Consider the following 22,544-nt stretch of genomic DNA (forward strand, 5'->3'; position numbering starts at 1 on the left):
CCAGGGTCTCACCTGACGAGAACTCTTCCCCCTCTTCTTCTTTCTGGCTCTCTTCATCTACCAGCACCTCGATGGACGAAAACAGTGCCTCTTCTTGTTTCTAGCTCTTTTGTCCCTCCTGGCTCTCTTCTCGCTTCTGATTCTTCAAATTCTCTCCGCCGTCTCTTCATTTCCCTGATGTCTCTTCTTGACTCCTTTATCAGGGCGATATTCGTTCTCAATCGCCGAAACCCAAATCTAGGCGACTTGATGTTTGGACGGTCGTCGCAAGTACGGTGGTGGTATGGAGGGTTGCAGAATGGATGTTTGGTGCGCAGTATTTCCTCTATTTTACCTCGAGCTTCCTCGGATAGAGGTTCGTTGGTCTCGAGGTTGCGCGTGTGCAAGAAGACGAAATTCCTTGGCGGCGGCGGCGGCATGGAGGCGGGCCTAGGTCGGCAGGTAGAAGCTGGTTGGAAACGTGGTGTCGAGATGATCGTGTAGGATGGAGGTGTTGGTAGGATTAAGTCGTTGTAGATAAGTAGAGAAATATGGAGAAATGGAAGGACATGGGTACGAGTGAGAGGGTATGTGTTCGGCGGCGTGAGATAGATGGTGGAGTGGATTGCTGTTTCTGCGGATGGACGGTTTCACAATGAGGAAGGTGCGGATCATTCGAGTGGATTATTTGCCCAAGACGGTACCGTGTTCTAGGGTCGGACCGTTCCCCTAGTCATTATACGAGATCTTCTCGTGAATCGTGATCAAACTATTGGCGTGCAACCTATGCAGTCGAGGTTGCAAATCAAGGCCGTGACACGCGTGAATATTACAGTACCGCCACCCCCTCAACCAAAGATCTTCTCCTTCAACTCTCCCACCTCACCGGCAATGCTCTCCACTCCCTTTGCATCCAAAGTCCCATACTCGGTCACATACCCATCCACATACTCCGCCGGCACCCACTCAAACCACTCTCCAAACACCTCCACACTGCCATTATCGATCCTGCCCTGTAATTTCCTCCTCGTCTCATCGCCCCAAGCCTCCATCATCTCGCTATCGGGATGCGCCTCCTTCTGACCTTCCTCCACCCCCTTTGCGACAATCTTATCCGCATCGCTAACAGCCACAACCTGTGCTTTCGCATTCAGCGACTTGATACACACTGCCGCAGCCAAGCTGCCAATTTTGTTGCTCACGTCGCCGGATGCAGAGATCCGGTCCGCACCTAGGAGGACGAGTTGAGCGTCTCTGGCGGCTGTAGCAACCGCGCAGTCGGGCAGTATGCGGATGTGCAGACGGGCTCTAGCATCGGCGGAGCAGGAAGAAAGGATGTGGGAGGCCATGCTTGCGCCTTCGAAGCGTGGACGGGATTCGAGAATGACGAGGGTGAGGCAAAGGAAGCGGAGGGTGGAGAGGGTGGTGATGATGCTGTGCCGGATGGTGCTGCTATTGCTGAGGGTGAGGATGGTGAGGTTATGGGTGTTGTTGAGGCGCTGATGTCTTTAGCATTGAACATTGCTCGGGTTTGAAGGGATACCTGTCGGCAATAAGCCCTCAGTCGCTCGGCAAAGTTCTCACTCAAGCGTATACCAGCTTCTTTCCTCTTCTCGATGATTCGTACTAGCTGTCGCCTGGCCATGGCTGCGAGGTCTTCGGGTGCTTTGCTTCGCTTCTCGTCTAGCATATCCCACAGCTGCAAGACTTCGTCAAGCGCCCTGAGCAGGCACGATGTAATGGCTGCATTCATGCTGGGTCTTGCTGCGCACAGCTCCTTTGCAGCGGATACTGCCATTTGCCACAGCTCGCTTTTGTTCTCAGCTGTTGAAGCCGCAGTCACGATGAGAGAGGAAAGTGTTGACAGGGCGGAGTCGGCCATCTCCCTGGCACCAGAGACAAAGTCGTTCTTGAGGCCGCTCACGGCTTGGCTTAGCTGCTGTGTGTACTCCTTATTATTGTCCCATGCTGCTGACGGGGCAGCAGAGGAAGTATAAGCAACACGGATACTGTGTTTCGCCGAGTCAGTCTCACTGATCGGGGAGAGTGCTTTGAAAGAGGAGACACTGATGTTTGAGCGAGACGCAAGCGAGCGGCCGATTCTCCGCTTCATACGGGACCAACGGCAATTCTTCTCATTCTGCTCTTCGATAGAAGCCTCTAGAGACTCGGGGAATTTTAGTGCCATGGCATTCTGTGCATAGCTGTCCATATTGTGGTAACCGATCGTCGCCATGAGACTTGATGAACGAGGCGGGACAGCCATGGTGTGACGGTATGAAGGCGGGTGGGCCTGAGAAAAGGATGACGAGTCCGTGTTAAAAGACCCCGGTGGTTCCATGATGTTGGCTCGATAGAAGCTCTTTGAGGGTCGCAATGCCCAAGATCAATTGAAAGGGAAAAAGAAGGTGAGATCTTCCCGCATCTTGCCTTCACCATTGCTGCACATGAAAGACTTGATCAAGATCGATGGTAAAAGCCATGGAACTCACCAATCATCGCTTTCGACGTCGTCTGTCATCTTCGGCCATCAAACGAGACGCGCCCCAGCAAACGCGCTGATTGTACGCTACTGACCGCGTTCGTTTGCCTACTCGACAGCTTCCGTGAAATGCTTGATAGCCCTGAAGAGATGATGCGGAGATGCTCAAGCCATGCTGGAAGAATGTGAGGATGAGAAAGCCCTGGAGCAGGAGACGCCAGCATCACGTCATGCCGAAACAGGCTAGTCCACCTTCTTCGTCATGTGACGTTCACGAAGCAATAGCACGACCCAAGGACATCTCACCCGCACTGACCTCACCGTACCTCATATACCCCTCATTTGCAAGCCTTAGCGAATCTTCCGGAAAGTGCCGCAGCGGAACTGTTGGCAGCATCATATTGTGGTACTTTTCCCGGAAGACTCTGTATCCGCAAACGCCATCGCTCTCCCTGATTCGGCCGCTAAGCGAAACCGTCTCCTCTGCCAACGCTACTACGACATTGCTTCCCAACCCGATCGAGAACTGACAGCAGAGCCCTACAGATGTCATTTCGGATGCCAGAGCATCCGGGCAAATATGTTTTGAAACATCATTTCCTCTTTGAGACGGATTGCCTAATTGGCAGAACTTGCTAGTCTCTTTCCATGCTCGACCTCTTCATTCAGGTATAGCCGGATCACTATAGTTCGTGTAAGCTGTAGGCGGCTTTTCTGAATTGTCATGATGGAGTCTAAGGCACAGCTAGAGGGCTGAGGGGTTCAGGGACGATCGCACGGGTGAGATCGCATCCGTGAGTGCTTCGCCCTTGTGCGATGCGGAGGTAACGGGAGGTAATGAAGACAACGGCGATCGAGTTCGCGGTGGAGATGAATTAGGGGATAATTTAGGTTGTCTATAAGAACGGCTGGTGGTGGTGTCGCTTCCAGTTACCCAGCCTCCGAAGCAATACTCCTCACAACTCAACGTCTTCAATCTTCTATCAATCCTTCAAGATGAAGTTCATCCTTGCTGCATCTGCCTTGCTGGCCTCTTGCTCTGCGCACCCTACCAAGCGTGCTACTGAGGCGGCAGCAATGCCCAACATCACTGATGTAGACATCCTCAATTATGCTCTGACACTGGAGCACCTTGAGGACAAGTTCTACCGCGAGGGCCTCGCCAACTTCACCATGGAGGACTTCAAAAAGGCTGGCTACGGTGAGGTGTTCTACAAGAACCTCAAGGAAGTTTCCTATGATGAAACCACGCACGTCTCCTTCCTCACGCAGGCACTCACTGGTATGTATCTACAATGCCCACCGTCTGCTGCCGAAATACTAACACTATGCAGCCGCCAACGCAACCCCCGTGGCAGAATGCACCTACGCCTTCGGTGTCACAGACGTAAAGTCCTTCCTCGCCACAGCCTCCATCCTCGAGGGTGTCGGTGTCTCCGCCTACCTCGGCGCCGCTGCCTCTATCATGGAGAAGTTGTACCTCACCGCTGCCGGCTCCATCCTCACCGTCGAGGCCCGCCACTCCTCGTACCTGCGCAAGGCAAACAAGCAGTCGCCCTTCCCGCAGCCCTTCGACGCCCCGCTCACCCTCGACCAAGTATACACCCTCGCTGCGCCCTTCATCGTCTCGTGCCCCGCGAGCAACGGCATGTTGCCCGTCAAGGCCTTCCCCATGTTGAGCGTCACCACCGAGGCCGACTGCATCGCTACGAACAAGACCATCACACTGCAGACCAAGGAGCCCGTGATGGCAGAGTACAACGAGAAGTTCTATGCTGCTTGGATTGCCGTAACCGGGCCCACTTTCGTAGAGGCCAAGTTCGAGCATGGCAACATGTTCTCGACCATGGTGCCGGTCGGCTTCCACGGACAGAGCTATGTGGTGATTACGAAGAAGGAGGGTAGCATTACCGATGACGATGTTGTTGCGGGCCCGGCTATTGTCGAGGTCATGGGTGCCAGCGGAGAGAGCATGTAGAAGGCTGGTGAATGTGAGATGAGATTCAAGTACACCATGTAATATTTAATCATAACAAGACGATTTGAGTCACACTGCGCCATGATTGAACTGTATATTTCCATTACTGTCATGAGATCAACCATCGCTGACCGCTAACAAACATCGCGCAGTAGATGAGCCGTAGTACGTGAAAAATTCCATGACGGAAGTGTCCTCAGAGCTGACCACCAAACGCAGATTGAAACACCGGAAAGAAGAGCAATCTTAGCAGTCCTTGCCGGGCGGGTGACCAGTATGGTCCTTGGCGGAGCAGTCCTGATTCTTCGGGTTCCACTGGCAACCCCAGCTGATGTACTTGTACTTGACGTCGAACTGCGTATCGTTTGCGCTGCCTTTAGGGCCTGGCACGCTCTCAACGTACTCGGCGTGACCGTCCTTGGGATCACACTTGTTCCTGGTATCGAATTAGCCAGATATACCGATTTCGGGATCGTGGCTTACCTAGACTCGTAGAAGAAGCAAACATACTCCGGAGGCATGTCTGCAGGATGCGGGTAGCCCACGTGCGAGTCGGCATGGGCGGCGGTGATGATGTTGTCGCGTGCATCACCCTTACCAACGCCGTCAATCTCATTGCACCAGGAAGAGCCAGCAGTCTTGTTGAACTCGGCCTTCATCGTGACACCCGCACCCGCGCTCTTCTTGGTCTTGTAGCCGCCGAAAGTCCAGATGGTGTCGTTCGCGGCATCGCGCTTGAAGAGCTCTCGCGTCACGGGATCGATGTTCTGCTTGCTCTTAGCCCTCGATTCGTGTTGTCTTCCTCATTCGTAACTTACCGCAATTGACGGAATCGGCATCGGCGCGCGTGCGACCTCGTTCGCCCGCTGCTGAACATGGCGAGCTTCACGGCCGTTCGAGGCGGGAGTTGCCGCCACACTGACGGCGAGCGCGAGAAGGGAGGAGAGAGAAGTGAAGAGCTGCATATTGACAATTGCAGGTGAGTCTGGAGGTTGAGAGAAGAGTTCGAGCTGTCGTGGAGAGAGAGCAGACTCTGGAGATGGCGCGGGGTTTTATGAAGTTCGAAGGCGGAGCTTTGGCCCGTGCAGCGCAACTGCCCTCGAGGGCTCGAGGTGAAGGAAGTGAAGGAAGGCGCGAGTCGCGTCATAAGTTGAATATGACCAGCTTCCCAGTTAGCGCGAAACCAGAACATTACATACACATTCTGATTGAGCGTTCATTCAAAGATGAGCCTCTACTGTTCCAGTCGTTGTGCATTTACCCTCCATCGTATGAGACAAGGTGAAGGAAGACCACGCGGCGGGTTTCTTGAGACGCTCTTTACAAACCCATTGAGCTTATGACCGTCTTCTCCATCGGTTCCTTGCGCCAGATTGTGACAGATAGAGTGGCTATTGCTTCGTCAATACGATGTTGTCCAAATCTCAGAGCTATCGAGGCCTACCTGTCTCACTCGGCTTGGTATCCACCAGCGAGAAGAAAGAGATGAAAAGGAAACTCCACATAACAAAGTAGCTTCTGGATGATCTGAATGCAGTTGCTAGTTTGTTGGGTTTGTGTTTAGTGTCGGTAGTCATGATAAGCTAAATGATTTTGACGGACTCAACTCAGGGCGAGAATGGTAACTCCATTGTATGTAGACCACCGTAGGCAACCATGATCGCCACCGGGCTCCACTGCCCATGTCCAGACTACCGGTATGGTTTCAGATCCAACTCTGAACACTTATGCTTCTCAATGACCGGGAGCCGAAAGAAGTACCCAAGCATAACTGAACTCAATGCGCCCACGCCCTGTAGCTGTGAATGTTGTACTCCCCGAAAAGTGAGCCACTCTGACCCTGCACTGTGACCTTGTCGTTCATGCAATTGTCGTCACTCTCAAAGTTAGCAACATCGTCACCATTGTTCCTACAACCCAGGAACATGTACCTGTAGACGGCAATGAAAAAGCCAGTAGCAAGATAGAAGCGGTTGACCTTGTGATCCTCGGCGCTTGAAAGCCGTATGCAATCGTATCCGGGCTCCTTTGTGAGGCACACCTTGGTATTGTAGCTGAACGGGAGATGACCATTGGAGTCCGGGTACCCCCACTGCATGGCGCCTACCTGTTGGTACTTCGCACCCGTCTCGACGCGACCACAGTCATGATTGATGTCTGTCTCCCAGTACCGATCCCTTCCGTCGTTTCCGTCGGTGGGTGCGGACCGGACGATGGAGACGAGGAAGCTGAGAAGCAGGGCGATCAAAGTGTGGAGATGCATGATGAGGAACTAGTTTGATGGTACTTCCTGTGATCGAGGATGTTCAATGAATAGTGGCTGTAAGGAAGATGATGTATTGGGGGAGTAAGCCTTAAGTATTGACTCAAGATCTTGGCAATTGACGAAACATGTCTCGATGCCTCTCGGCTTTTCGTTTGGGATAGGGAGATTGGCGTTTAATTTTGTACGGGTCTGTGCTCGCGTTGGGATTTCTGAGCCCTCGGCACAAACGAATGACTGATGTTTCGCATGGCTGAATTTCGATTGCGCGAAGATCTATTGAGAAACAGACTGTTGAGGCGCTTCTTGCCCAATCTTTGCTTTCATCCACAACCACCGACGTATCGGATGGTTTAGTCTCTTTCAGCCGCAGTTCAAAACACGTAATCTTCTTCCCGCAACATCATACCGGCGGTTCTTTCAACGGTGATTGCAGTAGATGCAAGGACGATCGTGCATTTGGATAGGACGAACGGGAGAGATTGACTCGCAGTGTCAAATTTCCTCGAGGCAGTGGCAGACAATCGGCCAATTCTGACAGAGCATTGAATGACGTTGACAGACGCAGTCCGAACAGTCTAAACAGTGTAACGGCTTGAACTGGATATGACTGGTGACATGCCACTCCATACTTCCTTGTTCCCACTAGGAATGTCGTGACACTATCTTGGGTGACCGTATTGCATCGCCGACATCGTCTCCTTGGTTGCCATGAAAGGCGGTAGGGTCGCTGTCCCTCCCTCGGCGCGAACGGTACGTGCAGGGATTTAGTTCAATCCACTCCTACCCACATCCTCAATCGTCTCATGGACTTTGACGCGAGCGTATATGTTTAAACAGCAAAAAGATGAACCTCATCGACCAGGCAGATTTCGGCCACGAACTTCCAGTGCGCAATGCCTAAAATGTGACGGTCTTGCGTGTTCCGCAGTTCTTCGTCGCCTTGACAGCGTGGACATAATAGCCGTGCATATACTAGCGGCGACAGCGCCGAAGTCCTCGAATTGTCGCTTGTACGCGCTGTTGGCGTCAAAGGCTTTTTGCGATGTCGGCGGCATTCTGAGGCTGCAACGCCGTTACAATGTGGCCAGCGGGTTTATGTAAGCGCTGGTGCGCTGGTCATGTGATGGCATGAGACCCGTGGACCCGTGGACCCGTGGACCCGTGGAAAGGCACTAACCACACAAGAGCACTTCTCGAACAACAAGCGGCCCAGAACGCCCTGACGCGCCAAGAAGTGAGACCGCACTTCTTTTCCGCTGCTCACAGGCCGCGTGAACAGTAGGTAGATGATCGACATCGAGGCGCTGCCGCTTGATATTCACACCGCATACGCCCCGTCTCGCCTTGTCGTCACGTACATCGCGCTTTCGGCAATAGGACAGTCTGTACGCTTGGAAAACCTCCGGGATTGGCTTCCGAAGAGTCGCATCCTAGCTGAAGAGGTCCCCCTCCGCCTCAGTGCCCAATTTACTGTTATCTTAGGTTTGCTCCTCTTAGGGTGGTCGCATTCGCTATAGAGCTCCCACCCTCCAAAAGGGTATTATTGGCGAGTAACTGCATTTATTTTAGGCGAACAAGTTACAAGCAGACTTCGGTCTACCCGTGGCGATGGTATAGCCGGGAACAAGGCTAGAACCTGTAGCATCCCAGCGAAGCAATGCATACTGTATGCCTCTTGTTGAATCGCAGACTCACCGATGTGTGCATCACGCTCCAATGGCAGTATCCAGCTGTATTTGCCATGGAGTTGAACACCACTTCCGGCAATTCAGACACGGAGAGTGCATATTGACCAATCAGACGCGCCATATCATGCAGCTTCTCCGCTTTGTATCACACACAGAGATAGAGGCCTGCACCCAATTGTTCTAAATACAAGAGCAACCTTTATATCATTATCAGAGCCTTGCCGTTTCCTACTCTTCATACTTCCCCAGCCTTGTGGACTTTTCACATCACCATGGCGCTTCTTGAACACGTTTTTGCAGCGCGATGGCTCCTACCTTTTCTGCTTGTTATAATCTATTGTGCTAACCAAACTCGCAAATACTTCCGTCTACGCCAGTTCAAGGGTCCATTCAGCACAGGATGGTGTGAGATACCGCACATCTATGCGATCGTGACCTTTCAATCACATCACTGGTACAAAAGCGTTACAGATCGCCATGGTGCGTAATTCGCCAACCTTAGCATTAAACCTTAGCATTATTCCATGCCTAAATATCATGTCCAGGCTCCATTGCCAGAATCGGACCAAACGACCTCATTACATCCTCACCCGAGCTACTGGCCCACATGAGCGCAGTCCGCTCCCCATATTCCCGCGCGGCGTGGTACAATCGTTCCGCCCGAATTGAGCCCGGACGAGACCACATCTTCAGCCAAGTGGACGAAGAGAAGCACACAAAGCGTCGCCAGCAGATGGCCGCCGGGGTACGTACTTGCTCCCTCTCCCTTCGCCCCGCCAGTATCGTATAATAACCTCCCCAGTACTCCGGAAAAGAGAACACCGACCTCGAGCCCACAATCGACAAGTATATCAACCAGTACACGTCGCTCATCCGGAACAAGTACCTCTCCACCCCACGGCAACATAGGACTATGGATCTTGCGCGCAAGACGCAATATCTCACTCTCGATGTCATCAGCGATATCGGCTTCGGGCAGGCCTTCGGCGACCTGGCTAACGACGCTGACATGGATTCGTACATCGAGTCGACCGACGCCGTCATGGCGAGCATCACTATGATCCTCGCGAGCGGCCTGCTGCGCGTCGTCCAATGGCCTCCCATCGCGCGCCTGCTAGGTCCCAACGAGAAGAGCAAGTCCGGATTCGGAAAGTCCATGGCGACAGCGCGACGACTTATCGACGACAGGCTGAAATCCGAGACGGATAGTAGGTCGGATATGCTTGCGGCTTTTATGCGGCATGGGCTGACGCGCGAGGACTTGTTTACTGAGGCGTGGCTGCAGATTATTGCGGGGAGCGAGACGACTGCTACGGCGATACGGGGGACGATGTTGTACGTTATGTCGAATGCTAGAGTGTACGCGAAGCTTCAGCGGGAGGTGGACGATACGGTGGCGGGGGGTCTTGGGCCTGGTGTGGTGCCGGATGGGGTGGCGAGGGAGCTTGTGTATCTGCAGGCGGTGCTTCGAGAGGGGTTCCGCATGCGGCCGCCGGTTACGGACATTGTGCCTAAGAAGGTGCCTGCTGGAGGGGATACGGTGGTTGTGGAGGGAAGGACGGTGTTTCTTCCTGGGGGGACTAATGTTGGGTATTCGGTGGATGGGCTCAACAGCAGGAAAGACATCTTTGGGGAGGATGCGGATTTGTTTCGCCCGGAGCGGTGGATAGTCGACGATACTAATCAGGTCGCAGAGATGAAGAAGACGACCGAGTTGATCTTTGGGTATGGAAAGTATCAATGTCTGGGGAAGAACATTGCATGGATGGAATACAGCAAGGCTGTCTTCGAGGTATGCGCTTGTACTGAGGCATCAGTGGGAACGAGCTGACCAGGTGTAGCTGCTACGCCACTTTGACTTTGCACTTGCAAAACCTCAGAACACGTTTAGTGAGCGTAACCATATCGGTCTTTTTGCGGCCAGCGAGGTCTCGGTTATTGTTACTGGGCGTGGACAAGGTAATTAGCAATTGAGTTGAGACAGATGTACCCAATGTCTCAGCCGACAATCGCAGACTCTTGAGCAACAAGTTCAATACCAGAATGTAATGCGATCTACGCACATGATATTCCAGTCACACTTACTGTGCCCCCACCGTGCACTTCCCTATGTGCTCTCACGTTCTTTCCATTCACCAAAATTGTCCCACATTTCCAACTTTCCATGCTAATCGTGCCCATGGTACCATCCGGCGTCGTAACACGAGCGTCAAAGTCCCTGCCAACCCTCCCCAACGCACCTCAAACCCCCAACGGGCTCTCAAACCCGCTCCTCACGCTCTCCACCCCACCACTCTGCGGCCTAAACACCCACCTCTTCCACCCCACAATCTCCAGCCCCGCAACACGAAAGCTGAGCGCCTGTGTAGGCCCCGTACTCCACCCATGGCTGAGACTCGTATACGCCGCGTCGTGCTTATATCCCGCATTGCCGCGGTAGTACAAGCTGCCATTCGCACTGATCCCCTCAGCGAGGGTGCTGCCCGTCATGAGCGGCGAGTCGAGCAGGTACTTCCACAGCCTCTTCGTGAGATCGAGTGCGCGGCCTGGCTCGTTGGCGGCAAAGTGTGCAAGGAGTTCGACGGAGGAAATAAAGGGGGATATGGTGTCCGGTAATTCTGGTGTTACGGGGCCGATTGGAGTCCAGAATGTTGTGAGGGCTTTGCTTAGGGCTGTGGCTTGCGCGGAGGATTGAGTGAGGTTGTAGAGAAGCGCTAGGCTGTTACCGTCTTGCGGGGCGAGTGTTGTGGTTTGGTTGTCGCGGAATAGGCAAGTTTTGGTGTCCCAGAGGAGGGCGTTGTAGGAACGTTTGAGCCTTGCGGCGGCGGTGGCCCATTTTGCAGCGTTGGAGAGGATGGCAGCATCCTTGGACCAGGACTGGGCGAGGGTAGCAAGTGAGGAGAGGGCACGGTAGTCGAGGGCGTTGAGGGCGCTGTTGTAGCCGCCGCCACCTTGTCGTGCCCAGTCATTAGGAGCAGTCTGCGTGTGTAGACCGTATGAGGTGTCCAAGGCGTTGGTGATGAACTCGATGCCTCGGGTGATGTTGGCCCAGTGTAAAGTCAACCATTCCGAATCGCCAGTGAAGATGGCATAGTTGTGCATAGCAATCAAGCTCCATGCGTGATACGTATCGCTCTGAGCACCACTGCGAAAAGAGCCGGTAGCTGGCCCAGCAAAGGGCAGTCGGCCAGTGGTCGCGTTCTGATAGTAAAAGAGTGTTTCCAACGAATTCTTGTACGCAAAAAGCCCGTCGTTGCCAAAGGCTAAAAATGCCGTTGTGCCTTGTATGCCCAGGTCACCGGGCCAGACAGCTCGGTCCCGCTTCGCACCGTCTACTAGCAAAGGCCCGGCGACGCCGATGGTGTTATTGTAAGCCCATCCGTCTTTGACCTGAGGGAGGAAACGACCAGTATTCTGAGGCGCAATGTTGGTCTGCACGGTATATGCCCCAGCGTACCAAGCTCGATTGAGAGTCTGCTGGTCCGTGTCGGGAGTGTAAAAGTATCCCGCATACTTGCGTAAACTTTTAGTCTCGGTCGCGAAGCCAATCTCGCAAGTAATGTTGGCGACTGTAGCGTGACTCCTAGCAACAATCGTTAAGAAGCGAAATCCACCCCGAAACCTCTCTCCTGGCACTCTATACCACGTAGATCCTTGCGACACACTGACGTTGAGTGCTTTGTCGTAGTCCTGCGTCGCGATTGAACCAGTATCATCCGATATCGCGCGCACGAATGATGGCGATTCGGCGAACGCGAGCGAAAGCTGGGGTGTGCTGGTACTAGGCGTGTTCACGTTCAGGCTGATCCATCCGCCAACCTCTGCACCAAAGTCGAGGCTGACCTGCGAACATGCTGGCATGAAAAGAACATTTTCGCTGTTGCTGTGCTTGAAAACAGTAACGTTTTCGGATTTAGAATGTATCGCTGTAGGTTTAACGTGCCGTGATGCGGGGCTGTGAATGAAGGTCTCCCAGGGATTTGATGCGGCGGCCACGACCAGCGGTAGGAGAGCGAGCATGGAGCACTTCATGGTGGCTCGATTTTCGAAGGCACACGGAGGTACATTGTCGTTATATTAGACGTGATGATTTTGACGGAGAAACAATCGCGGTGTAGATCTGGGGTAGATCGGCATGCAGAGGTTGGCGCACAATGTTCCGCTTGCCGACGAACGGAGGAGAGCTTGCAACACCAGTGAGCGACACTCAGCGCACGTAGATTTGGCACACTCAACGGAGAAATTGCATCGTATTTTGCAACCGCTCACACTGAAATCTTGGAGTTGTCGAACCCAGTGTGCAGTGCTGCTGCATCTCTGAGACCATCGGAGAAACTGGGAAGAGAGCGCATCCGACCTTGTTCAATTGCGTCAGAGGACTGTGGTGGAGTATCAATCATCTTCAAGCTCCTATCCAATGTGGTGGTTTATTTGTCGCGTGCTGTATACAGTAGAAGAATTGTCTTGAATATCGTGGACCATGGCGAACAGGTTCTTCGAAGCCGAACGAAATTCAAAGAAGGTGCAGAGGACCACCCAAAAGTGCCTGAACGGCATGAAAATGATGTGCAGTGTATGAGGCTGGAGGCAGACCTGGGTTGCAGCCCCGACAGCGCAAACAACCTTCGAAATAGGAAAACGCTAAGCGTGTCTTGCATACCTTCGTTTACTGTGGACTTCGTGTGTCTGGCTACATCGGGTAGCCGTAGTTCGATGGTGGAAACTCCCACAATGGCACCCTAACCAGCAAAATGAGACAGTAAGATAGGAAAGCAAAAAGAATCAACGGAGGAGATCATTCCGTTACCGGGAATCGAACCCGGCTCTCGTCGGAGGCTGACATTTGCTCGAAAGCTGATGAAAGCGACGGATGCTAGCCGATACACCATAACGGAGTGGTTTATTGCAATTTTGTGTGATATCGAAATATATATAGAAAAATGGGTTTTCCATCCCTCCGTGCGTTGACAAGCGTAGAACTGGGAAGGCCCCAATACGAACAATAGCGCAGATCGGAATGTTGGGCGACTCGCAAAGCCAAGTGCGGGGCACCGATGCCGGCCGTCCCATCTGACAGACAGACAGCCGGAGCCAGCGTGACTTCGCGTCGCGCGCCAGCCGAAACGCGTCCACCGATTGACCTCACCTTCTCGACGCGCCTGCGATAGACATGGCTAATGGCAATAGCGTCGATCGCGCTCTTGAGGCCGTAAGCATATGTCCGCGACAACAGTATCGGCGGCCAGTCAAGGATCTGAGTTACGAGGTCGCAAGCCACGTCCAGGCATACTTAGACCACCAGCGTTGTAGGTTGCCGTCTCCGCTGGCTTATGTGCTACTAACATGCATTAGACGAGCAAGCCTACATATTCCTGCACTCGCTCCTCGCTGCCGGTACCTCGATAACAACACCTGCAAAACCCTACGTCGGCTTGCTGGCACCAGCTGCGCAGATAGCTCTCGCTTCCACCTTGATCGTTTACCCCCACGTCACCACTAGAGCGACCTCCGACGATGCTATCAAGGGCTCCGACGCTGCGTTAAAATACCTGCGCTGCGTGCAAAACACGGTCGACAGGTCGGTGGAGAGTCTCAGGGCCTTTCGAACAGCCTTTACCTTCACCGGTTCGCGACGACGAGGCCCCGCACTGCACAGCCCGCTCGACTCTCCTGCATCTACCCGCGGCTACGATATCGAGCAGCTCAACGATGTTGCAGCCAATGCGCAGAGCCTTTGGCATTGCGCTGAGGATTTCTGGCATATTGTAGGCTGGGCCTTCAATTGCTCGGTCAAACACGAGAAGCGTTGGAGGCGTTGGAGGCTTTGGCTGGATATCATGCTGAGCTTTATCGAGGCTGAGTGGGATGACTGTACGAACAATGGCGACCCACTACAGGATACTCTCATATGGCAGTACATCTGCAGCCAGGAGCCTCTTGCCGGAAACACGAGGAAGCGCATCTTCAGGGCAATCCATGCTACTGGCGACCCACAATCATTAAAGGAGTTTGGCCAGGTGTGGGACAAAGAACTGCAGGCTCCCAAGAAAGAAGATACGAAGAAGCATACAAGCCTGGTTGACTTCGAAAAGGGCGACATAGGTGACTACGCAAGCGAGGATGAAGATGTCGATATGCAGGATGCGCCTCGGTCAGCTATCAGAGGACGCAGATCGAGAAATGCGTGCAAAGAGTCAGACACATCCTTACCTCTGTTGGAAGACGCCTTCATACCTGACTACGACGCTGCTGTGCAAAGGCTTGGGGGCATCGATGCTGTGGAGCTCCGTCAACGTCTTGTATCTTTGGTATGATGTCTTCCGTATTTATGAGCACGATCTAACACTATGCAGCTTTCCAAGGTCGCTAGAGGACTTCCCGATCACTTTACCTCCGTTGAAGGCCTCTTTGACACACTTGCCGTGCAACTGAGATATTTTCCAGTCTCTGTGTTACATCTGCTGATTACGACCTCGCGACTGTCTCCTGCTGATCAAGTAGCGCTAAACGTCACCGTCCTCACAGCTTTAACTGCCGAGAAATACATCAACTATACTACCGTAGCGCCTACGCAGGGAGAGCTTGAACGGCTCCTGCTGCCGCATCGCGCACGGACACAGGGTTTTGCCGACAATGCCAAAGTATCGCTTCTTCTGGAGCAGGTGTTTATGTACATGCTGGAACCAGTACAACTCCAACCCACCGAGGCATTGCGGGCAGCGGTCGAGTCTGGCATCAAGGAGCGGAATAGCGTCAAAGGCATGAAAGAGAACCCTAATGAGGAAGAGGTGGGCAGGGCATTGTTGGTGACGAGCTCAGAGCGCCTCCGCGGCCTATTGGAGCTGCTCGAGTTGATGACTGGAGAGATGCCAGTGAGGGAAAGCCCGCGGAAAGCGAAGAGTAAGTCGATACTCCATCTGCATCCGAGGCTTGATCCGCGATGGCTGACAAGCATCTAGGGCCTCGAACATATACGTGAGTCAACAACGGTTCACGCAGGTCGACAAAAGTTTCACGTCTCAGTTATCGGAGGTTTTGTGTGGGATGGAAGGTGAGCCGAGTCTGTCGGAGGAAGGTAAGCCGAGGCAGCACCTACAAAAAGTTTTGCACCCCACGCACGCCAATACGAAGATCGCATTGGGTAATCCGCATAGTTCTCTATTGACCGGAATCCGAATGGCGACGAGAGCTAAAGGGTCACAGTGCCCCTTCGCCTCCGGATTCTGACTGCACGTCCCGCCGCGGCCGCGGGCCACCGCCAGGGACAATTACACGCGTTTGTGCACGCCACGTCCCATATATTCACAGTAGACCCTCTGAAACATTATAATTTACATATCGTGGGTTTTGCCATTCCTTCACGACTTCTGCGACTGTCTCATACGTCATTGAGTACTTCCATTTTTACTAGATTCTGATTTTCTGATTTTCCTGCCGTGACTCACCGCTCGGCCAAAACAACTTGTACCTGCACCCTGCGTAGCAAACCACAGTACAGCATCGCAATGCCTCCGAAGAAGATTTCGATCGTCCGGTGAGTGGGTACAAAACCAGTGTCAAGTTGGAAAAAGACTGACCATTCTCAGCCACGGACAAGGTTATCACAACCTTACAGTAATACTCACTTGCCTAATGTACCAACGCGATGAAATTGACCTTCCCAGCACAACTATGACCTCCGCGACCCGCTCCTCACATCTCTCGGCCACGAGCAATGCGCCAAGCTTTCAGCCACGTACCCCAACCACAACACCGTAGACCTCATCATAGCCTCTCCGATTCGGCGCACGGTAAGTCACGTGCATCCATTAGATTCGTCCTTTTATCTCATAGCATCAAGATACAAACTGCAGCCTTCTCCTTCGGTCCGGCTCTATCCCGCCCTGAAGTACCTTTTCTCTTGGATCCCAGACTTCAAGAACTTGGCTCCCATGATGCAGATCGCGGTCTGGATCTTCCAGACTTGAAGGAATGGCTGCAAGAGACGGAGAAAGAGGGCGAGGACAAGGTCAGGTTTGATTGGGAGAAGATTGATACAGGTGCGGTGGAGGAGGGGTGGAATAGTAAGGTATGTCAGATGACCACCTTGATAGCCAGCAGTCGCTGATGTCAAAACAGCAAGGCTACTGGGCCTACGAAGCCTCCGCAATCCACACCCGCGCCGCAGACATGCGATCATCCCTCTTCTCCCGCGACGAGAACCACGCAAGTCTCCCTTCCCTTCCCTTCCCTCCCTTTGCGTTCCCTCTAACATGAGCTAAAGATCGTGCTCGTCTCCCACGGCGCCATTTCTCACTTCCTCACCGAGGACTGGGAAATCGAAGACCCGATGCTCGGGACTAACTGGAGTAACTGCGAAGTGCGTGAGTACGTCTTCAGCGAGGAGTCAAAGCTTGGGGACGCGCATCTTGTCGAGACGGAGGAGTCGAGGGCGAGGCGACCGCCGTATGCGGGGGTTAGGTGGGCGAGGGCGGATGAGTGGAAGGGGGTTAAGAGTGGGGATAAGGATGAGCATGTTGTTGAGGAGGTGAGGGAGGTGGAGGAGCAGGCGCAGTAATGGAAGAGGCATGTGGTGGTGATGGGTCACGAATAATTCATTTTTAGTAGGAGGAGGCGGTATTGTTTTAGGGCTGCGAGGTGCGAGCATAGACAGCGCATTTAGATGGATCGTAGACCACAGAGCACGAGAATGATACTGTAGTCATGCCGGGGTGTAGCTTAAGCATGAGTTATTCCCGACACTGAGGTCTCGAATTGGCATAGCGGACACGTGATGAAGAATCCCTCTTGGACCGAGGTGGCTTATGAAATCCAGCCCTGGACAGGCCAGACTCGAGCACTTCCTTGACGAGTACCGCATACGGCTACGCGTGGCAGCGCACGTGGAATTTGCGAAATGTAAGCTAAGCTGACGGTCGTTCTTTTAGTGTACATGCGTGGCCGCCTTACTTGGTCAACTCTGTCTTACCCCGACGCGAGAACTATCGAATGGCGGAACGCCGTCTTACACGCCTGTCCTGGGCTCCCCGGCAGAGACCCTTGTACAAGCACATGGCATCAGCGCCACTGCCGCATGCGATGTCGTGCTGACTATTAGAGTCCATCTACGTGCCGTGCGGGTTCTGCAGGGGCCAAAACCAACCGTCGGTTCACGATGTAATCTCAAGTACTTGAGGCTGCTGTCGCCTGCTTCATCTTCCCAGCTGTCGAGCTTCCATCACTCCTTGAAATGGCCCTCTCCAAGTCAATGCTGACCGCTGCCCTCTGCCTCTTCGCGCTAAGTGGTGAGGCTGCTTGCGCTGATCCCGTCTTTGGCAAGGCCGCCACGTACGATTATGTCGGTATGTGCTTTCTCCCTCTCCATGTACATTCATTTTTCTGATGCCTCCCGAACAGTAATTGGAGGCGGTACAGCCGGCTTGGCCATCGCGTCGCGCTTGTCAGCGGTCGCAAAGGTGGCCGTCATTGAAGCAGGCGGCTTCTACGAGCAGGACAATGGAAACCTCAGCACTGTGCCCGGATACGCCCAAAACATCCCATTCCTGGATACCACGCCTTCCTATCCTCTGAACTCGCTCATGGACTGGGACTATCTTAGCGTGCCCCAAACGCAAGCCGGCAACCGCGTGATTCACTATGCCCAAGGCAAGACCCTTGGTGGCTCATCTGCCATTAACACCCTCGCCTACCACAGGGCCACGGTCGGAGCCTATGGCAAGTGGGCAGATCTAGTTGGCGACACCAGCTACACATGGGCCAATGTTCTGCCCTACTTCAAGAAATCTGCCACCCTCACGGCTCCCAATTTCGCCAAGCGCAACACCCCCAATGCTACTTTCACCTACGACACGACGGCCTTTGATAATTCTCTCAAGGGGCCATTGCAGGTTTCCTGGGCTCAGTGGCAAGACCCCACCATTACCTGGCTTGCTCAAGGCATCCGCTCTCTTGGGCTGGCTATGAGCAGTATTGGCTTCAACAGTGGAATCCTCGCTGGATTCAGTGCCTACGTCACCACGAGTGTTGACCCTCGCAATGCCACGCGCTCGTCCTCTCGAACGAGCTACATGGATACTGTCGGCGTCCCGGCCGGTCTCAAGGTCTACCACCACACGACTGCCCGCAAGATCCTATTCAACGGCTCAACCGCGTCGGGCGTCTCCGTGGTCACAGACAGCACGACCTACACGCTGATGGCGAAAAAAGAGGTCATTCTTTCCGCGGGTGTGTTTGGGTCCCCTCACCTGCTCCTCGTGTCCGGCATCGGCCCTGCAGCAACCCTCAAGTCTCTGGGCATCACCGTAGTCTCCAACCTCGCAGGCGTGGGCCAGAACCTCTGGGACCAACTCTACTTCCAAGTCATCAACATCGTTAGCACACCCAGCGGGCCGGCCGAAGCAGCCGCAAACCCTGCGCTGGTGGAAAAACAGTATCGCGAGCAAGCGTGGGGACCTCTGAGCTCAATTTCCGCGTACATTTCCTTTGAGAAGATTCCCGCGTCGCTCCGCGGCGCGTTCTCCAGTGCCACCGCCACGGCACTGTCCTGGTTCCCAGCCGACTGGCCGGAAGTCGAGTACGTCGCCGGGGCGGTTGCATCGGGCGGCGCCACCCTGGGCGTCATGTCCTCGTGTCTCACTGCGCCCCTGTCCCGCGGCAGCGTCACCATCTCTTCGTCCGACCCTAGCGTACTCCCCGTCATCGACCTCGGCTGGTTCACAAATCCTGCTGACGGCGAGGTCGCCGTTGCGGGCCTGAAGCGCGCGCGAGAAGCCTGGTCCAACATCTCGTCCATTGTCGTGGGCGACGAAATCGCGCCCGGAGCGGCGGTGCAGTCTGACGCGGATATCCTGGCTTACATCAAGAACTCTGCGACGCAGATTTGGCATGCTGGCGCGACTTGTGCGATGGGGAAAAAGGGCGATGGGAAGGCGGTTGTGGATTCCAGCGCGAGGGTTTTCGGGGTGAGCAGCTTGAGGGTCGTGGATGCGAGTGCGTTTCCGTTTCAGGTGCCTGGGCATCCGCAGGGGACTGTGTATATGTTGGCGGAGAAGATTGCGGATGCGATTATCAAGGGGAAATAATCTATTTATATCTCGTTGTAATAATTCTATTGATGTTGGGAGTCTGAGCTCCGCAACGTAGACCTTCTTTCGCGTGCATCGGCGTCGCACGCAGTGGCAAGCTGAAGTGTATAGACAGACGCCGTTGATTATGGTGTTGATAGCTACATTACTTACCTTCCTGGAATGTTCAGAAGCCGCCATCAAGTCCGATTACGAACCGCATGTTTGAAATTACTAAATAGAACAAAGGTATCTCGCCAGTACGTCTAATCTAAAAGCCCATCTACGCATGAACGATCCCCTAAAGCGTCATGATGATCTCGCCATCCACCCTCTCAACCCCGTACCTGTCCGTCTCCAGACTCCACGTCAAGTTGCCGGTAACATAGTGCTTGCACCCATCGACAAAGTGCCCAACCATCCTCCTCAGGTCCTTCCCCTCCCCCTCGTACCGCTCAAAAAGTGCCTCCGCCGCCTCATCCAGCTCTCCAATCTCCCCGCCTATGAACGCCACGACCTCATCCACCGCCCCCTGTATATCCCCCCCATGGTGAAAAATAATAGGCACAAGACTATCGATCGCCTCGCGCTTAATCTCCTTCTTCACGCTCAACAAGTCGTTTGTCGCGCTGATAATAGTGTTGGTATGCTGTATTATGCGCTTCACGTGTGTGTTAGTGTAGAAGTCAGCCGGGAGACGCATATCCCCCCCGCTGAACTCGTTGAGCGCGATGCACACCGTCACAGCGCTGCTTCCCAGGCGGTAGTGCCAGAAGTCGTCGACGGAGGGGATCGCCCCCGAGAGGCGGAGGCGCTGCTCGCGTTCAGACATTTCCATGAAGAAGCGGATTTCTTCGTAGACCATTTTGTTCTGGGGAAGGGAGTAGTGTTTTCTGCAGGCGGCGCCGATGGGGGCGAAGTTGAGGATGATGCGGTTTGTGACGAGGGGTGGGGACGCGTCGATGCCGAGGGTGTACCGGACGTAGGAGAGGGTTTGCTCGCGGTAGGTTTGCGCGGCGGAGAACTCGGTCCACAGGGTGCCGTCGTTGAGGTCGATTTCGTCGTCCCAGGTGAAGAGCCAGACGGCGAGGTAGGTGACTATTTTGAGGCGGGGGAGGTCGGCCTGCGGCCACCATGTGGCGCCGAAGAGGCCGAAGTCTGAGCGTTGCAGGGCGGAGAGGACTTTGCCTGTGGGGAGGGTGCTGAGTGTGGGTCAGTGGTGGCTTGGATGATGGTGGGCGGGGAGGACTCACGCGTCGAGCCATTCTCTAATGTCTACTCGCATGAGGTCGATGTGTGGGTTCGTCTTTGTGGGCCAGTGCTTGGAGAGCGGTGTCAGGTCGGGAATGCGGATTGTTTGACCGCGCACTGAGGCGAGCAGTGCCTTCCTCTCGGCTTGGTGGTCGATGGTAACATTGTTGAAAGGGGCTTCGCGACGCAGTTGCGATGTGGTAGTAAAGGATGAGGAAGTACCAAAGGATGGGAACGATGTAAGCTGGGGTTTCCCCACGACGATAGCTTGAGCCATGTCCGCGACGTGGTATCAAAATGGACGGAAACGCTACAAAGGGAAGGGATTATGAAGATGAATGATCAAGTGAGCATTGGGTATTGGTATAGTATGGCCTTGTTAAGATGGTAGCATAGTCATGGTACGCGTGAGCTGAGTTGCACTGCCATTCCACCGTATCCGAGACACAAACCAGGTCAGCATTCTCGGATCTTCCAAGTGCTGCTTCGACCGAACTGCCCTTCAAGTTCTAGGAGTCTACGGCGAGCTTGTACCCGAGGCGCGAAGTTCCCAAAGTGTTAATCCCGGCACGAGAGGAAACCCAGTTGTAGGGTTCAATCAGAGCCTCTACCACGATCGGTATTGTACATGTGCCAGTGGAGCGCTCTAGAATGTGCTAGAACGACTGAGGTGAAGCGCTGAGCCTCCGTGACTTCCGATATAGCCACCGAGAGTGATAATACGTGAGCTAGATTGCAAGGGTTGGCCCGCCCATTGCCTTTGGGTCGTTCGCCGTTGCACTACAGCACAGGTAGACGACAGACTACTAGATTCTAGAACAGTCGTGAAGATGCTAAATGCACCTGAACGCGTATTGTGTTGTCTACTATGATCTCGTTGTGTTTTGTACGACAACGCCCACATCTTCAACAACTGCATAGTCTAGGATTCCGTGCTACCGTGCTACCGTGCCACCGTGCCACCGTGCCTGCGTGCCTGCGTGCCTGCGTGCCTGCAGTGTCGTAAGCTTCCAAATAATCATGAATGGTCCAAGCATGTTATCATGGCTGTGGAAAAGGCCTTCTAACGATTGTCATATCCTACTGGGTGGCCTGTCGTCCAAATGCGGACTTGGGCTGACATGGCTCCTTGCAGTTATTCTACTCACCGATCATGTCGAAAATCTTACCGATCGTGCAGCATACCCAGGCAGCACCGTACCAAGTGAAGTAGCCCCAGTGAAAACTGTAGAGAAGCTGGCCGAATGGAATGCTCACCTCCGTAATCAAGCAGCAAGCGATACACCTAGCTCTCTTTACAGCCAAGCAGCGGCATTTGCGGCTTCGTCCTTCACAATTGCTCCGTACGATGACATTCGTACCTTACCATAAAGGCTAAGGCGCTGAGCGGCCTTCGGGGACGCTTGGCAAGTGCTTAAGCCATCTCACAGCGTGCTAGACCATCGTCAGATACCTAATTCGTCACCACTCATTTGTGGGGAGCGTTGATGCAAATAATCCAATAGTCTGTGCAGCAGGCGTCTTGCTTACACAGCAGGGATGCTGGTGGCAGGCCTAGGACTTGATGTAATGCGATTGGTGGCAATGCTGACGTTAGCACACCGCACAACCGGTGATCTTTGGACGCTGGTATACAAGGCCGGTGCTCAGGCCTCACATTATCTTTCTGGAAGGCCCAGATGTCTGAGCATCAATAATAACCTATATGTGTGTCGCGTATGCACATCCTGGCAGACGCTGACGGCTTATGGCAGCAAATCGTCCTAGTACGATGATGGTCTACCGCACCCCTTGCTTTACAAATCCGCATGATACCGTGCAGCGACACAATACATTG

The 22,544-nt window shown here is 53.8% G+C and overlaps 9 protein-coding genes and 1 non-coding gene across 10 annotated transcripts; 4 read left to right on the top strand and 6 right to left on the bottom strand.

Moving 5' to 3' along the window:
* Positions 1-827: 827 nt before the first annotated feature.
* On the bottom strand, positions 828-2,245 carry N0V89_000008 (uncharacterized protein; the record flags this gene model as incomplete). The annotated part of the gene is made up of 2 exons (XM_056208835.1): positions 828-1,478; positions 1,523-2,245. 2 exons carry the CDS (start codon positions 2,243-2,245, stop codon positions 828-830), a joined length of 1,374 nt encoding a protein of 457 aa, XP_056075657.1.
* Positions 2,246-3,538: 1,293 nt separating this feature from the next.
* On the top strand, positions 3,539-4,439 carry N0V89_000009 (uncharacterized protein; the record flags this gene model as incomplete). Its single annotated transcript, XM_056208836.1, has 2 exons — positions 3,539-3,743; positions 3,796-4,439. The coding sequence occupies 2 exons, from the start codon at positions 3,539-3,541 to the stop codon at positions 4,437-4,439; spliced, it is 849 nt and encodes a 282-aa protein (XP_056075658.1).
* A 246-nt stretch (positions 4,440-4,685) lies between these two features.
* On the bottom strand, positions 4,686-5,278 carry N0V89_000010 (uncharacterized protein; the record flags this gene model as incomplete). Its single annotated transcript, XM_056208837.1, has 3 exons — positions 4,686-4,875; positions 4,923-5,206; positions 5,258-5,278. The coding sequence occupies 3 exons, from the start codon at positions 5,276-5,278 to the stop codon at positions 4,686-4,688; spliced, it is 495 nt and encodes a 164-aa protein (XP_056075659.1).
* Positions 5,279-6,216: 938 nt separating this feature from the next.
* Positions 6,217-6,702, bottom strand: N0V89_000011 (uncharacterized protein; the record flags this gene model as incomplete). The annotated part of the gene is made up of 1 exon (XM_056208838.1): positions 6,217-6,702. The coding sequence occupies one exon, from the start codon at positions 6,700-6,702 to the stop codon at positions 6,217-6,219; it is 486 nt and encodes a 161-aa protein (XP_056075660.1).
* A 2,298-nt stretch (positions 6,703-9,000) lies between these two features.
* N0V89_000012 (uncharacterized protein) lies at positions 9,001-10,224 on the top strand (the record flags this gene model as incomplete). The annotated part of the gene is made up of 2 exons (XM_056208839.1): positions 9,001-9,138; positions 9,196-10,224. The coding sequence occupies 2 exons, from the start codon at positions 9,001-9,003 to the stop codon at positions 10,222-10,224; spliced, it is 1,167 nt and encodes a 388-aa protein (XP_056075661.1).
* A 410-nt stretch (positions 10,225-10,634) lies between these two features.
* Positions 10,635-12,425, bottom strand: N0V89_000013 (uncharacterized protein; the record flags this gene model as incomplete). The annotated part of the gene is made up of 1 exon (XM_056208840.1): positions 10,635-12,425. One exon carries the CDS (start codon positions 12,423-12,425, stop codon positions 10,635-10,637), a length of 1,791 nt encoding a protein of 596 aa, XP_056075662.1.
* Positions 12,426-13,191: 766 nt separating this feature from the next.
* On the bottom strand, positions 13,192-13,288 carry N0V89_000014. The gene has a single exon. It is a non-coding gene; the product is annotated as a tRNA-Glu (tRNA).
* A 275-nt stretch (positions 13,289-13,563) lies between these two features.
* On the top strand, positions 13,564-16,950 carry N0V89_000015 (uncharacterized protein; the record flags this gene model as incomplete). The annotated part of the gene is made up of 5 exons (XM_056208841.1): positions 13,564-13,699; positions 13,746-14,701; positions 14,747-15,293; positions 16,247-16,461; positions 16,657-16,950. 5 exons carry the CDS (start codon positions 13,564-13,566, stop codon positions 16,948-16,950), a joined length of 2,148 nt encoding a protein of 715 aa, XP_056075663.1.
* An 805-nt stretch (positions 16,951-17,755) lies between these two features.
* Positions 17,756-19,474, top strand: N0V89_000016 (uncharacterized protein; the record flags this gene model as incomplete). The annotated part of the gene is made up of 1 exon (XM_056208842.1): positions 17,756-19,474. The coding sequence occupies one exon, from the start codon at positions 17,756-17,758 to the stop codon at positions 19,472-19,474; it is 1,719 nt and encodes a 572-aa protein (XP_056075664.1).
* Positions 19,475-19,757: 283 nt separating this feature from the next.
* On the bottom strand, positions 19,758-20,984 carry N0V89_000017 (uncharacterized protein; the record flags this gene model as incomplete). The annotated part of the gene is made up of 2 exons (XM_056208843.1): positions 19,758-20,658; positions 20,710-20,984. 2 exons carry the CDS (start codon positions 20,982-20,984, stop codon positions 19,758-19,760), a joined length of 1,176 nt encoding a protein of 391 aa, XP_056075665.1.
* Positions 20,985-22,544: the final 1,560 nt, after the last annotated feature.

Source organism: Didymosphaeria variabile (genome assembly GCF_027946475.1).
Source record: "Didymosphaeria variabile strain IMI 356815 chromosome Unknown scaffold_1, whole genome shotgun sequence".
NCBI lineage: Eukaryota > Fungi > Ascomycota > Dothideomycetes > Pleosporales > Didymosphaeriaceae > Didymosphaeria > Didymosphaeria variabile.